The sequence below is a fragment of the Neovison vison genome, chromosome X, assembly GCF_020171115.1.
Source record: "Neovison vison isolate M4711 chromosome X, ASM_NN_V1, whole genome shotgun sequence".
Taxonomy (NCBI): Eukaryota; Metazoa; Chordata; class Mammalia; order Carnivora; family Mustelidae; genus Neogale; species Neogale vison.
The window spans coordinates 106,869,923-106,886,379 of NC_058105.1; the positions used below are offsets into that span (position 1 = coordinate 106,869,923).

At 34.0% G+C, this 16,457-nt stretch overlaps 1 protein-coding gene across 1 annotated transcript in view; it reads right to left on the reverse strand.

Annotated features, from left to right (window-relative positions):
• Positions 1-15,671: 15,671 nt before the first annotated feature.
• LOC122896689 (interleukin-1 receptor accessory protein-like 1) overlaps positions 15,672-16,457 on the reverse strand; it is a 320,014-nt gene continuing 319,228 nt past the window's right edge. The window contains exons 4-5 of the mRNA XM_044234749.1: positions 15,942-16,016; positions 15,672-15,814 (exon numbers count right to left, since the gene is read on the reverse strand). Coding sequence (XP_044090684.1) covers positions 15,672-15,814; positions 15,942-16,016 — 218 coding nt within the window. The remainder of the gene's footprint in view (positions 15,815-15,941; positions 16,017-16,457) is intronic.

Below are 16,457 nucleotides of genomic sequence, written 5' to 3' on the forward strand. Positions count from 1 at the left end.
ATTTACATTATAAAAGCATTTCTATTTCTATAAAAACCTTAGCAAGTTCTTTAAAGTTAACATGGTTTTAGAAGCCACATGCAATATACATCGTAAATGTCATAAAAATACCTTGAGTCCAATTTAATTTCTCGGTTAACATTAATTTTGATCCAATTGTTACAGGTCTTCTAAATGGATAATTTACTAAGGTCTACATAGTTTTTTACTTTAAATGCTCAAACAATCATTAGCTGGCTTCAGATGACTTTTCTATATATAGTCAGATAATTATATTCGGAAAGAAACTGTAAATGCTAAATTAACAAAAGCCAAATTTGTGTGCAGGGACTTAATATTCCAGTAAATTGACAAATCAATTATTAGTTTCACTTTGTTCATTTTAAGAGGTGAAATGAGACCACGTGCTTTTTGCTTGCTCTCTTTTTAAAATTTCTTTTTAGCATAACAGAATTCATTGTTTTTGCACCATACCCAGTGCTCCATGCAATACGTGCCCTCCTTAATACCCACCACCTGGCTGCCCCAACCTCCCCCCCCCCGCGCCCCTTCAAAACTCTCAGATTGTTTTTCAGAGTCCATAGTCTCTCATGGTTCACCTTCCCTTCCAATTGCTTGCTATTTAAGAAAAGACTATAACTTGCTGCTTTTTAAAAAGTGAAAAAAAAAATCGATGAAGTAGCCACTCTTCTATCTGCTTTTCTCACATTAACTTTTGCAGCTCACGAGACATTCTGTTCAGGAATGTTCTAAGTACTTCCATTTTCTTAAGTGCCTTGAAAAGAAATTTCATGCTTGAAGATCAGTGGAAGAAGAAAAGTGTCTATTAAAATGTACTTGAAAGAACAAAAGCGCAAAAAAAATGGGAATGAGAAAATAGGAGGCAAAGATGAACAGAAGCAGATCCAGAAGACAAGCAACTGAATAAGAAAAAAACCAACAAAACCTGAGAAAAATTTCAAGGAGAAATTCATATTCAAGCCTTATCACTAGATGTTCTATTTGATAAGACACAGGATTTGTTAACAGTGGGATAAAATGGAAATGAAGTAGTCCATAAAGATGAGACAATTCTAAATACTACAGAAGGGTCACAATTAGAATTTAACAAAGGAACAAAGAAGGAAACAGCAATCAATACACTATTGTGTAGAAATATATCAAGAAACACAGCATGTATCTGTAAAATGAAGGTACAATAGAAACGTATAGCAGACTGTTGCAAAGATGAAATGAGACAACATATGAAATGCCTTGCAAATATAAGACATTCCAAAAGCAAAAGAGAGATTATGATCATTAATCAAGGCAAGCTACACTTATAGGGCTTTGACTTTCTAGTTGATTAAAATGCTCATTTGAATGAGATCTGATGTTCAGTCGTAACTGAAATCATAAACAAGGACACAAAGTCTTGGCCTCTTCATGAAGAACAAGAGTCATCTCTGAGGTTAACCAAGACTGTAATATTAAGTCTTTGTAGACACGCTTCTCTCTGTCTGTCTGTCTACCTACCTTCCTACCTACCTAACTTCTTATCTGGATTTTAGCAGACTTTGTGCCTGCCAGACACTCAATAACTAAGTAGTAAATGGAACTAGTGAACTCATTTCTCATTCTGGATCCCTCAGATTATCAAGTCTATTTGACTAAACTTTAGAGATCTGCCTTAAATTCAAGATGTCAGTTAACCCTCTAACCAAGACCAGTTTCCTGGCTGAACTGTGATGTATAACTTTATTTTAACCCCTATTTCTTTCTCCAAATTCAACCTACTGCTATGTGTTGACATTCAATGGCCATCTGATTTTTCTTACTTTGTCTGATCAGGAATTGATTTATTACCAGGCTTCTCAGTTAGATCTTTATAGCTTAGCTCCTGGGCCCTTCTTTATCTGTCTTCCTCATCTATAAAGTAGGATCTTCAATCACAGCAGGCAATTAAATCAAAACTAACAGCTTTAGTGTGGTCTATTCTGTTGTCCTGTAGTATACAGCTACTGAAAAGGGCGAGTTATACCTGTTGGATTTTATTTATGAGATTTAAACCTGAGTAAATGCTCCATAATTTGTTCATTCATTTATCAGGTATTGACCTACACTTTAAGGGTGTGAAGATGAAACACTGTAGTCCATTCTTTAAGAGTTCCAAGTGCAGTAAGGGAAATTGACATATGATGATATGTACGGGAAATGAGAGAAATGCTCTAACAAAAGTATGAGAAAGACTTGCTAGCACTTGAGATGTGTTATTTAATTCTGTCTAGTAGGAGTCAGGGAAGGCTTTATACAGTTGACATTGACATGCATCTTAAAATTTGAGTAAATAAACACAGACACTAGAGGCAAGATAGGGAATTCCAAATGGCAGGCACTGGACATGCAAAGGGTGGAGTCATGGAAGTCCATGCCTGGTCCAAGGTGTAAGCTTAGTTGGATGATAAATGAAATGATGAAGATAAAATGGAATCAGATTGTGAAGGGACTGGCCTTTATCCTCAAGCCAAGGGGCAGCATGATACTTTTAAGCAGTAAATCTAGCATTATTTCAATTTTACAAAAGATAATTTTCTTACCAAAATAAACTATGAGTCTAACAAACTGACTTTATTTTAATTTTTGGTATTTTGTAAAACTTCTTTTCCAATTATAGGATTTCTACTTTCCATTGCTTCCACTCTTGACCCTGATGATTATACACAGACATGATGATTGCATTAAACTCATGAAGGCCACTGCATGTAAGCTCTAATTAATAAGGCAAGAATAATCACAGATCCCATAGTCTTTTTCTTGGTATATATTTGCAAGTTAATTAGTAATGTCTATTTTAAAAAATTTTAAAATCCTATTTATTTATTTAGAGTTTGAAATGGTTATTTTTTATTTTTATTTTTAAGATTATTTTTTATTAACATATAATGAATTATTTGCCACAGGGGTATAGGTGTGTGAATCATCAGGCTTACACATTTCACAGCACTCACCATAGCCCATACCCTCCCCAATGTCCATAGCCGAACCACCCTATCCCTATCCCCCACCCACCAGCAACTCTCAGTTTGTTTTGTGAGATTAAGAGTCTCTTATGGTTTGTCTCCCTCCCGATTCCATCTTATTTCATTTTTCCTTCCCTACCCCTCAAAACCCCCGCCCTGCCTCTCAAATTCCTCATATCAGAGAGATCATATGATAATTGTCTTTAACCAACTGACTTATTTCACTTAGCATAATACCCTGTACTTCCATCCACGTCATTGCAAATGGCAAGATTTCATTTCTTTTGATGACTGCATAGTATTCCATTGTATATATACACCACATCTTCTTTATCCATTCATCTGTTGATGGACATCTAGGTTCTTTCTCTAGGGTAATGTCCATTTTTAAGTATGGAATCTTAGAAGAAAAGTATATCCAGGGAAAATTTGTAGAGAAAGGAATAAGTAAAAATGTCTGTTGGGGTAGATAAGTGTTTCTACTTTTGTTATCTGTGATAACAAAATAGGCATGATCACCTCTCTGTGGGGCCATATTGCTAAAGAGAATTTACCTATATCCTATTCGATTCCTATATCACCTGATGGGCTGATTCTTCCTTTATAATTAATTGTGTTGCTCTAAACTCCTTGATTCCCTGATGATAGATCCTATTCTATTTGTAGTTCCAAACACATCACAAATAAGTCTATAACATGTTCCAACCTATAGAATGACAGTACAGATTCATATTCCATGAAAGTCATTTTGAATCCAGATTCAATTGTAAACCTACATGATTTTTAGGGTGGCACCACAGTGCAACTGTATTTGGTGATATGAACACTGGATCTACCAACTGATGGACTAGATGAGAGACCATTAGAGTAAAACTATGTACCAGACATATCTTATTTGATCCATATGGTATACAAAAATGAATGAGAATTCCTTTAATGAGGACATATGCTCCCTACTTTGCCATAGTCCCCACTGTTCTTTACTTCATCACACCTGGCCTTTCTCTACTTGCTTATATTACACGCACTTCACTTTATAACCCAAGCTGTAGCATTTCTATCTTTTCACGAACCATGCCTTTTACTTGAAAATTTCTTTAACAGCTGAGAAGCTGACATTTGGTTTTGGGTCAACATTAGGCTCAAGGTTGAGACATAACATAACACACAGAGATAGTGGTGAGGCGATGCAGGTGGAGCTGAAAAGTATGCACTTCAGACACAGAGAGGATGTCAGTACTGGTTGAGAGGAGAGGCAAGGAAGAGTTTTCAGCGTTAGAGAGACTGTGCTCCAAGGCATCTGTCTGACTAATTCTGCTCCTACTAAGCTAGTGAACAGACATAATAAGGATGACAGCTAAATTAATAGGATGTGGATTAACCAAAGACTTTAAAGAAAACAAATCCTGAATATGAAAACTTAGCCCCTGTAATAACTATTGCTTTGTCCTCTTCATCTGGTACAAGCCCATCCCCCCTCCCTGACATTTATGTACTCACACCAACACACAGGCTTCCTAACCACAGGAGATACAGCATACAAGAAGCACTGAGTCAACATGTCTCACTTCTGACATCATAGTAATCTGGTCAAAATTTAGATCTGTAACCTAAGCTAGGCCAATCAGAACTCCTTTTCAGAGAATCTTGAAATCCAGCTACAGTTCCAGACTCCACTTATCATCCTGGTTAGAACTTAGCAGAGTACTGCCCTCATCCTGTAAGCTGGTCCACCCCCTGCCATACTCCACCTCTAAAAAGGGTGACATGCAGAGAGAAGCAGATGAGAACAGAAAACCTGAAGTTTTTAGTCATCCTCTAGGCCAGCCCTGCTCCTGCCTTTTAAGTGGTTTGTCACTTGTGATCAGAGCCCTACTGATGAACTATTAGAACCTGTGAGTCCTTAAATGTAAGTTGTCTAGGCACAGGATGCTGATCAAAAAAAAAAAAAAATCCCTCAAATTAACTCTTGCTTGAAATAGCCATCTATTTGAGACAAAAAGAAATGTTTTCAGATTATTTTCCCTATACATTGCTCATCTGCTTGTGTCAATTATCTATTTTATTTCATATACATATATACTGACTGAAAAGAAAATAAAGGCCTGTCTAATCCAAATCTGTCAACAGTAGAATTCTCTATTGATTTGACATTTCTTTCATAGATAGTAACTGATGTTCTCTATGACACTTAACTTCACCTGCAACTACTAGCTCATGTATTCATCTAATCAAAGATTCACTTATTTTATTTATCACCCATTATATACAAATGTTATTCCTACTCTCTAATAAGTAGCAAATCCTAATAAACAGCATTGGAGTGGAAATAAATTATTCATGGGAAATAGAGAAGGGCTTTTTTTTCCTTCAAAATATAATCATTACAAATTATAAATTTTATATCTAAAAAATCTTTGTATAAATTTTTCTGTAAATATGTGACATATAATTCTAAAGCAAATATCCATACTACTCATAAACAAACTATACATAATAAGTAGAATGCATAATACCCTAATTGCATCTCAAGTAATTTTAGTCAAACTTAGGTACATTATTCAGATTAACTCAAAGATGCCAAGATAATTGACATTATCAAATCAGAAATATACATTCATCAGAAACACTGAAATGTTTCTTTTAAGAAGAGAAAACAAAAATACTTACTGAACTTTCCCTAAGCTATTTCATAGAATGGTTTCTTACTGAAGATTTGTAGTAATAATCTCAAGTTTTCCTAAAACTAATATTGTAAGTACCCTATTTCCAGTGATGGCTTGATGTGACAAGATGCATTCAACTTAATTTTTCCAGATAAGCATTGTATTTTCCTTTGTTCTCTTCCTACTCAAAGAGCTGCCAAGTTTCCATAAACACAATTCTTCAGCAAGCAAGTGTGAGATGGGTGCCCTGCTTTTATTAAACTAGAAACAAAAATGCTCTGAGACTGAGAAAGCTTGTAGTCTGCTTCTAAGTTTGAGGAGACCATTGTGAGGAAGTCGGAAGGGAGAAGGAATACTGATTCTTCTGGAATTCTAAGGAGCTTTAAGTCTTTCTCTCATGCTTACTGTGGACCAGAAGGGGAAGTATAAGGTATCTGCTGACCAGACCACTGGTCTAAGATTTACCTCAATACAGTTGAATTTTGGAAAGTAAAAACTCTGATAAGGTTTTTCTTTGATTTTTAAAAATTATTCAATTGGACTCTATATACTATAACTAGATTTTAGAAACCTTAACTAGGAAAATTTTAAAAGTCCTAATTCTTTTTGAGAAATTAACATTGGCCTTGTGTATAGTGAATTGGAAAAGAGACCTCTTCATGAGAATTTACTGTGAGTCTCAGGTTTTAAAGCCTTCTGGATATTCTATACATTAGGCTGATCTTCCGTGTTCTAGAACATATCATTTAAGCACATCCTAAAAGGTGGATGTTTAGGGATTCAGAAACTAACGAATCAAATTTCATTGTCTGCATTTTCATATTGAAGAGAAAAACCTTACTAAATACATATGGATGCATTAAGAAGAAAATTAAATGATCAGCAGAATGATGTAATGCAAAGGGCCATATAAGTTCTGGGAGAATCAAAAAACAAAATGCTCCCTTTAAACTTGGAAATAAGAACCCTCACCACAATTAAAGATGCGGATAAACAAATTACACCACAAGCAGTCACTCTATTAGGGTACATTTCAACAAAACCAAGGCATTCTGGTTCCTCAAATATTCTACCCTACCACATCAATTTTGAAAAGAATTAGATTAAAATACAAATGCGGTTGATTCTGTAGCTGGTGAACAAAATTTAGTACTTCCTCAAAGAAGGCACAAAGTGTCAATGGGGACATCATTTTCTGCTGATGGACAAGGGGAAGCCATATGAAGTGATGGGTGGCTGATTCTTTACCTGCATTAGTTAGAAATACCACTTGCAGTTTCACATTGATGAACTTCATCTTAGGAAATGTAGAAATTTACATTACCATGGAGAAAAATTATGGGGGCGATTATTCAATCACAAAAGGATTCTTAAATAAAATTATTCACTACAGAATTTCTTTAAATAGTGTATTTCCCTTGTGCATATAAATCTTTCATTGATCATTAGCTGCTTAAGAGAGACTGGGGGACAGAGCCTCTTAAAACTGACATGTTAAGCCACTGCTAATTAAAGATCAATCAAAAATGAAAGGAAAACTTCTCTGAAGTTATGATGATTCAATTTACCCACAAATCTGTAGGAACATATTAAGTTGGTAGAGTAAGGTGTGACTGGAATGCTAAGTGTTTTAATGTTAAACCATAAAATACCGGTATCCTATTTTCATAATCATATTCAAGCAGAAGTTATTTTTCATGAAGAGTCTGCATATAATTTAGGAATGCTCAGTTATTTAGCCAAAATTCAAGAGGAAATTTATGGATGAACATCTCTCTTTATATTCAAATTTTAAATGATGTAGGCCTTTTTATAGTTTCTATTTTAATGAACATCAGTCATATTGTACATACTTTTATTCTGAAACCTCTTTCAATATTCTACACCATAATGTCTTTTGATAGGTTTATTTCTGATAAATTGGCATTTACTTAGCAAATTCTGAAGTTCTCGTTAACATGGGATACTCACTGCATGTTTCTATGCTAGGAAACTCCAGTCATTATGAAAGATTCAGAAAGTTTTATGATAGCAGTGTCTGTCACAGGAAAAGCAGTATTTTTTTGTAAAGTGAATATGACTGTCACCAAAACCTTTAGGGGGAAACTGACAAGCATAATAGTTTGATGCTCTGTTTTGTAAAATTATTCTCATGTCCTTTGTCTTAATAAATGTTATATCTGCATCTATTTAGTTTAGAAAAATAATGTTTTCCAATCTTACTTTCTTCTTGATGATCATTTACAAATTTGTATAGCATAGTGTCCATTACATGGTCATTTTTTTAAAGAATGGGAATAATTTTCTTCTGTCAGAGTTACGTACTTACTAATGCATTTGGGTAGACTTGTTGAAAAAGTAATTTAAAATAAATTAATTTCTTTAAGATAAAATATAATTTAAGTAGAAAAACTTAATGTGCATATTGTGTTCTTAGAGGGGAAGTAAAAATTAATTTTCTAAAATATTATCTATCTAATAATGAAGCCTATGTCTGCTACCATAGTATGATACTCTAGTAAGAATATAAACCTGATCAAATAATCATTGACATTCAGAATGCATTTCAGGAACCTTCCATATATGGCATTAAATTATCTCAACTACTAGTGACAAGCATGTACTGACTGCTTAATATATATCAGGTGACATATTAATCTTTATATGCATTATCTCATTAAATACCCACATTAACTCCATAGAGGTAGGTCTTATTACAGTGCCCTTTTTATTGGTTAGGAAAATAGGGGCTGCTTGTTTAAGGTTATACTAATAGTAAGTGGCAGAGCTGGATTGTCATTTAGATCTTATGACAGAATGACATGAACTGGGAACCAGTGCCATATGCTTCCTTTTAATAGAACCAAAATAACTGAATAATAGCAATACCAATACCAAGAAGAAGAAGAAGGAGGAGGGGGGGAGGGGATGGGGAAGGGGAGGAGGAGGAGGAAGAGGAGAAGGGGAAAATCATGATGATGAGAACAAATTTGTTTTTGTAAAATTTGTGATATAAAAACATATATTAATTTTTGGTCTCTGTTTTTGCATCAGTTAAAGGAAAGATTTAATTTGATAACTATCAAAGCATCTTCACTTTCTAAAGTTCCTAAATTTAGAGTTGTGAAGAGTTATACATACCTAGTTGCTTAGTGGTCAACAACACAAAAAATACACTCTTAGTTTTGTAACAAAAAAGTAATCTTCATTATTCGTGTCTGTGTCCAAAAAACTACACCAGAATTAGATACAAAGCTGGGAATTTCAATGGACATTCTGCACTAATTTTGTGACAACACTCTTAGACGTTTTCTTTCTTCCTCCTTTTGGCCCTTTTCCAAGATAAGAATAAGCAGGTGTACTTACATTGTCTCTATTCCAGTTTTTAATGCATTTTAATAAGTGCTTCAACTGGCTTCCAGATTTTCAGATACCAGTGACCCATAGTCACTGCTCTAACCTCCATCTACATCTTTCTTTGGGTTTCAAGCCTATCATAGATCTTTTTTTTTAATTTTATTATTTATTTATTTATTTGCTTATTTTTATTTATTTTTTAAAATTTTTAATTTTTTCAGCGTAACAGTATTCATTATTTTTGCACCACACCCAGTGCTCCATGCAATCTGTGCCCTCTCCAATACCCACCACCTGGATGCCCCAACCTCCCACCCCCCACCCCTTCAAAACCCTCAGATTGTTTTTCAGAGTTCATAGTCTCTCATGGTTTACCTCCCCTTCCAATTTCCCTCAACTCCCTTCTCCTCTCCATCTCCCCTTGTCCTCCATGCTATTTGTTATGCTCCACAAATAAGTGAAGCCATATGATAATTGACTCTCTCTGCTTGACTGATTTCACTCAGCATAATCTCTTCCAGTCCCGTCCATGTTGCTACAAAAGTTGGGTATTCATCCTTTCTGATGGAGGCATAATACTCCATAGTGTATATGAACCACATCTTCCTTATCCATTCATCCGTTGAAGGGCATCTTGGTTCTTTCCACAGTTTGGCGACCGTGGCCATTGCTGCTATAAACATTGGGGTACAGATGGCCCTTCTTTTCACTACATCTGTATCTTTGGGGTAAATACCCAGTAGTGCAATGGCAGGGTCATAGGGAATCTCTATTTTTAATTTCTTGAGGAATCTCCACACTGTTCTCCAAAGAGGCTGCACCAACTTGCATTCCCACCAACAGTGGAAGAGGGCTCCCCTTTCTCCACATCCTCTCCAACACAGGTTGTTTCCTGTCTTGCTAATTTTGGCCATTCTAACTGAAGTAAGGTGGTATCTCAATGTGGTTTTAATTTGAATCTCCCTGATAAGCCTATTATAGCTTTAGGCCTTTAGCATTTAACACTTACAAAGGAAGTTTGACTTCTGCTTAGATAGCAATTTTTAATGCAAATATACAAGTTGCATTTTCACATAGCCTGTTCCTACTCTCTAGTATGAAAAAAAGTTTTGATTTTGAAATCTGTGAGATTCATATAAGTTAGGGCATATAATGATCTAATAATACTAATACTAGTATCCATTTGTTGATTTCTCATTTGCTTTAGGATATAAAATATTAACTAAATACTCATATGAAAAATATTCCTCTTCGGGTTAGAATCATAATTTTTAAGGGGCTTTTGGTGGGTATTATAGAGGGCACAGCTTGCATGGAGCACTGGGTGTGGTGAAAAAATAATGAATACTGTTTTTCTGAAAAAAAATAAATTGGAAAAAAAATAATGAATACTGTTTTTCTGAAAAAAAAATAAATTGGAAAAAAAATAAGATATCAGACCACAACAGCTGTCAAGAGTTATTACTTTCATTTATGATAGCATGATAAATTTGGATTGAGTAGAACTGAATGCCATCAGTTTATATAATTATAATACTAGCATTTATTTGCTTTTACATGCTTTAATTATGATGTCTATTTGTCCAGAAGGTCCAATTTATGTCTAACAAGTTTCATGTCAGGCAATAGAGCTATGCTAATCTGCATATCTTTCTCAAGTGGGGAACAAGTACATAATTTTTCATCTAAAACTTGGACTTTGGATACACATGTTCTTATCCAGAATGAAAAGGAAGTTTTTACAGTTTTTTAGATGAGTTTGTCAGGGAAAACATGTCTTGCACTTTCCCTTCGGGGCAGTAAAAACAAAGTCAACAACATTACATTTGCTCATGACAACCAGAAGAGTAGTTGTGAATGGTAGAACCCAGTCAACGTTGACTTCCGTACCTCTTGGAAAGCAAGGTCATATTTTCATCACTTGCATGACTTAGCAAAAAAAGTATTTGTTTAGATCAACAGTATTATATGCCACTTTAAGAATCAGGTATCAAATTGACTCCAAATTGTTCTGTTTTGAGAATATTGATATTATTTACCCCCTTGAAAAAGGAAACAAACAAGCTTCCCAATTTTAGTAAGAAAGGATAGTAACTATTCAGAGAAGGTATGTTTTGTTTCAAGCTATTAAAATATACGCTTAGATAGCAAATGCTAGATAATAATTCCCTATGGAGTCTTCTTAGATTAAAAACTTAATTAGTATATTTGTAGTAAAACACATTCCAGGTACAATATATTTATATGCACAGCTCCAAGACATAAAAGGCTCCCAGTTATAGAGTGAATAAGTTATGGGAATAAAAGATAAAGCACAGATAATAGAGTCAATGGTATTGTAATAGCATCGTACAGTGACACATGATACTTACACTTGTGAGCATAGTATAATGTATTGAGTTGATGAAATACTATGCTGTATACATGGCACTAACATAATAGTATGTGTCAACTATCTTCAAAAAAAAGCATGAAGTAGAATATGTTTCAATAATCAATTATTTAAGCAACATAGTAAATTAAGTGTATAACTTACATAACAAGTAGTTTTCCTAGAAGGAATCAATTAGGATCTATTATATAAGATACAAATATTTTTCCCCAGGTCTACTTGAAATTTAAAATTCTGCGAGCTATAATATGGTATAACAGGGCATGATATGCAACTTAAGTTCTAGTGTGATATTTTATCTTAATTAGCCTGTAGCTAAATTGAATAAAGTTACATGCATGTGTGTCCTTTTACTTGGACAGATGTCTAAAAATCTGAGGCTTCAAAACTGTCATCAACCACTTTCCTCTCCACGTTAACATTGGTGAATTCTTGTTACTTGCTCAGATACAGAAGTGTTTGCTTTTTAACAAACTTAACAAACATATTAAATACCAAAGAAAAATAAAAGCACTACTGGGTAGTTTGTTTAGTTCAGTCTCATTTTTTTCCCTTGCAGAAAATTTGGAGAGGTGTGCCCTTTGTGGCATGTGTACCTTGTCCTCAATTAGTATTTATTGGCATTTCCTGTGCACAGGGTACATCATGAAGTTACTGTGAACTATATTAAGAAACACAGGATCTAGAGAAAGTACTCAGTTGAGTATTAGGATAAGACAGAGAAGAAAATAGAGACTTTTAAACATTCAACTAGGTTTCTGTATTTCATCAGCTCTAGGCATTTACCTAAATGGACTAGATTTATTTGAAATCCTCCAAATGTGACTAATTCTGAAAAAAGAGAGGCCACTTATTAACGAGTAAAGAGTGAGAGAAAGAGGTAAGAGGGGAAAGGAAGAAGTAATTCTGATTTCAAAGGAAACTGACTTTTCCTTTGAAAGCACTATGTTGCAAAGATGTATCATTTTTTTAATCTTAACTCTAAAACCTGTTAGAATAAATGAATTCAGTAAAATTGCAGGATACAAAGTCAATACACAAAAATCTGTTGCATTTCTATACACTAATTATTAACTATCAGAAAGAGAAATTAAGAAAACAATCCCAAAGAATAAAATACCTAGGAATAAATTTAATCAAGCAGGTGAAAAACCTGTATATTGACAAATGTAAGACATTAATGAAATAAATTAAAGACAAAAAAATAGACAAATAAAAAGGTATTCCATGCTCATGGATGGAAGAATTAATATTATTAAAATCTGCAAACTACCCAAAGCAATATACAGATTTAATGAAACCCCTATCAAAATTCAAAAGGCATTTTTCACATAAATAGAGCAAACAATACTAAAGTTTTTGTGGAATCATAGAAGACTACAAATAGCCAAAGTCATCTTTGAAGAACAAAGAACAAAGAAGAAAAAACCTGGGGGCATCATGCTCCCTAATTTCAAACTATATTACAAAGTTATAGTAATTAAAAAGTATGTATTGGCATTAAAAACAGCCATATAGATCAATGGAAAAGAACAGAGAGGCTTGAAATGACCTCACACATGCATTGTCAACTAAATTATGAAAAAGGAGCCAAGAATATGCAATGGGAAAAAGCCTCTTTAATAAATGGTGGTGGGAAAACTGGAGAGTCACGAGCTAAAGAATGAAACTACTATCTGAAACCATATACAAATATTAACTCAAAATGGATTACCAAATTGAATGTGACTTGAAACCATAAAACTTCTAAAGGAAAACATAGGCCATAGTTTCCGGACATCAGTTTTGACATGGAATTTTTGGATTTGGCTCCAAATCAAAAGAAACAAAGACAAAAATATACAAATGGGATAACATCAAACTAAAAAGCTTCTGCATGACAAAGGAAACCAGCAACAAAATAAAAAGGCCACCTAATGAATCAGAGAAAAATAATTGCAGATCACTTATCTGAGGTGCTAATATTCAGAACATACAAATAACTCAAACAACTTAATAACAACAAAAATACCTCCAATCTAATTTAAAAAATGGAGAGAAGATCTGAATAGTCATTTTTCAAAGAAGGCATACAAATGGTCAACAGGAACATAAAAGGATGCTAAATGTTATTAATCATCAGGGAAATGTGAAACAAAACCACCCTGAGATATCACCTCACACCTGTCAGAATGACTATTATCAAAAAGACAACAAATAATAAATGTTGGAGAGGACGTGGAAAAAAGGAAACCCTGTGCACTGCAGGTGGAAACGTAAATTGTGGAAAACAGCATGGAGCTTCCTCAAAAAGTTAAAACTAGAGCTACATATGATTCAGCAATTCTACTTCTTGGAATTTATTTGAAGATAATAAGAACATTAATTTGCAAAGATATATATATCTATATGTTCATTACAGCCCTTTTTTTAATAGTCAAGATATGGAAACAACCTAAGCGTCCATCAGTGGATGAATGGATAAAGAAGATGTGTGTATGTGTGTGTGTGTGTGTGTGTGTGTGTGTACACGAACGTATACAGATATAGATAGGGATATAGATATCTATGATGGGATAATACTTAGTCATGAAAAAAAAAAAGATTGAAATCTTGCAATTCGTGACAACCTAGATGGATCCTGAGGTATTAAGCTAAGTGAAATAAGTCAGAGAAAAACAAACATCGTTATGTTCTCTCTTACATGTAGAATCTAAGGGAAAAAAACCAAAATGAGACAGAAAACAAGTTCATAGATTCAGAGAACAGACTGGTGATTATAAGAGGCAGAGGACTGGAGAGTGGGAGAAATGGATGATTTTTTTTTTAGCTTAAACAAGTTGAATTTAAACATTTTAAAATTTATTACAGCTATTATATGCTTCTGGTGAGAGTTTATGTTACTTCTTTGGTAGGAATTCTAAAAATATAGCAAGAAAATTTAATAAAATTATTTGATTTTACCTAGTATTTTTCCTTTTAGGAATCTGACCTGTTGAAATAATTATCAAGTCAAGGGAAAAAAATGTATAAGTAAAGATCACTGCCTCATTATTTATGATGATAAAATTTGTAAAAAAAAAACAACAAACCCAAATTTCTAGCAATATATGTGAAATTACAGGACACTTATGTGGATATCATGTATCCATTAAATGGATATTTTCCAAGAACATTTAATAGAAGCAGATTCTTTCCTTTAATTCTCCAAAATTCCTACCATTAACCTGTACGATCATTTTCTAAGCAAAAAACTAAAATTTAAGTACAGTGATACCCAGGTCTAGATGAGTAATTAAAGGTAATTTTTCATCACTTTTAAGTTGTAAAGTATAATGTATCTCACTAGGTTAATGGTAGGATTGATTTCTACTCTTTGAAAGTCTGTTAATAGTGAATAATAACATCCTTTGTTCTGGAAGTTTCTGAAAATGGGTTCCTGGCTATAACAAGAAGGCCACATTGCTAACTGACACACCTCAGGGCTCAAGCTCAGCAAGATAATGGTGTCTGTCTTTTGATTCCCTGGACTACCACAGCCTGCAAGGACTAATCAGGCTCACATACTGAATTGACCTTTAGAATTGTACAGCATGATTTCTAGGATTTTACCCAAGAAAGTGCTGCCCAGACATTTGCTGATGTCTTCCAGTTAATTAAAAAGAACAAAGTTCTTTTTTTTCACATTGTGAAGTAACACACTGATGCCACTTAAAATGGAAATGCTAAGCTGTAACCACATTAAAATTGATTAAAATTCAAACCCACCCATTTATATATTTTTTACTATTTTATCTTTTGTCCTCAGTACTTTGCTTTCATACCTATTGCTTTCTACACTGGACTCATTTAAATGACTACTATCAATCTTTCCAGTTTTGAGAAGATGAAGGAACTGGGGGGAAAAGAAGCCACAAGGGAGGTGGAAAGTGAAAGGCAGCAAATGGCAGATGAAGGAGGATATGGTGATGAAGACAAATCCATGATTTTATCTATGACATTATTAATCAGTTTTATATACTTACAGACAAACTGGAGGACTAATGGGTTTATAGTTACCAAGGTCAGATGGATGTGTGTATAACTTTGCCAGGATGTTCAAGTTAGGTCCCCAGACATATACCAACTCAGCTTTGTGTAATTACTGATTATTGTTCTTATACTGTAGCTCATGTGCTAGTTTTATTATCCTCTGAGGTGAGTTTTCAATTTAGGACAAGGTTGAGTCAGACACCTGAGCTCTTGATCAATGAAACTCTGTTGGAGATTCTCACTTTCTCATAAAAGTAGGTACCACTTAGAGGCTCTCCATCGCTGGTACTGGCCACCCTCCTGACTCCCACCACGTGAAATTTCACTCAATCCCCCTTCCTTAGGATGTAACACATTTGACCCTGTTGAACTGACAGCTTTTTTCAAGCCTAGAAAGGCAAAAATTAAATCCCCAGGAGGAGAAAAATCAAAGTACATATTGAAGAAAACAAATATATTTTAAGCATCTAGAGTCTTTTTGTTTGGTCCTTAATATTACTTTCTATTTTCACTTACCCTTTGTGATGATCTGCTCCCCTACTCCAATACTACTGCAGTAACAACAGTAACAGAGTAGTTTATTCAAATCAACTGTTGATCCAAAAATTCAAAAATTAAGGCTAAATTTCCCTAACTAGCATATGATTTGTTCTATACAATGAGAATCAGAATCAGAAAATAAAATGAAACAAAAGTTGTTTAAAAGAATCCAAATCCTAGGTTGATGTCTCTAGTTTACTTGGTATTTAAAGAGAACTCGTGCTCCTTTTGGTGGTGGTAATAAAGGAGTTATAGTACTTCTCAGAGCATCTTGCTAACACACAGGCCCATCTTTCTTCAAATGAATATGCAGCTGAAACTTCCAATTTGCATAAGAAATTTTCATACTTTCAAATTGATTTGATTAGTTTCCATGATTTTTGTTCAAGAAAAAATAATTTTTTAAAAAAGAAAGCTTTATGAATTATTTCATTCTGTATAACATTTTAGTAGAATGTAGAGAACAATAGCTAATATAGGAAAACCCTATGG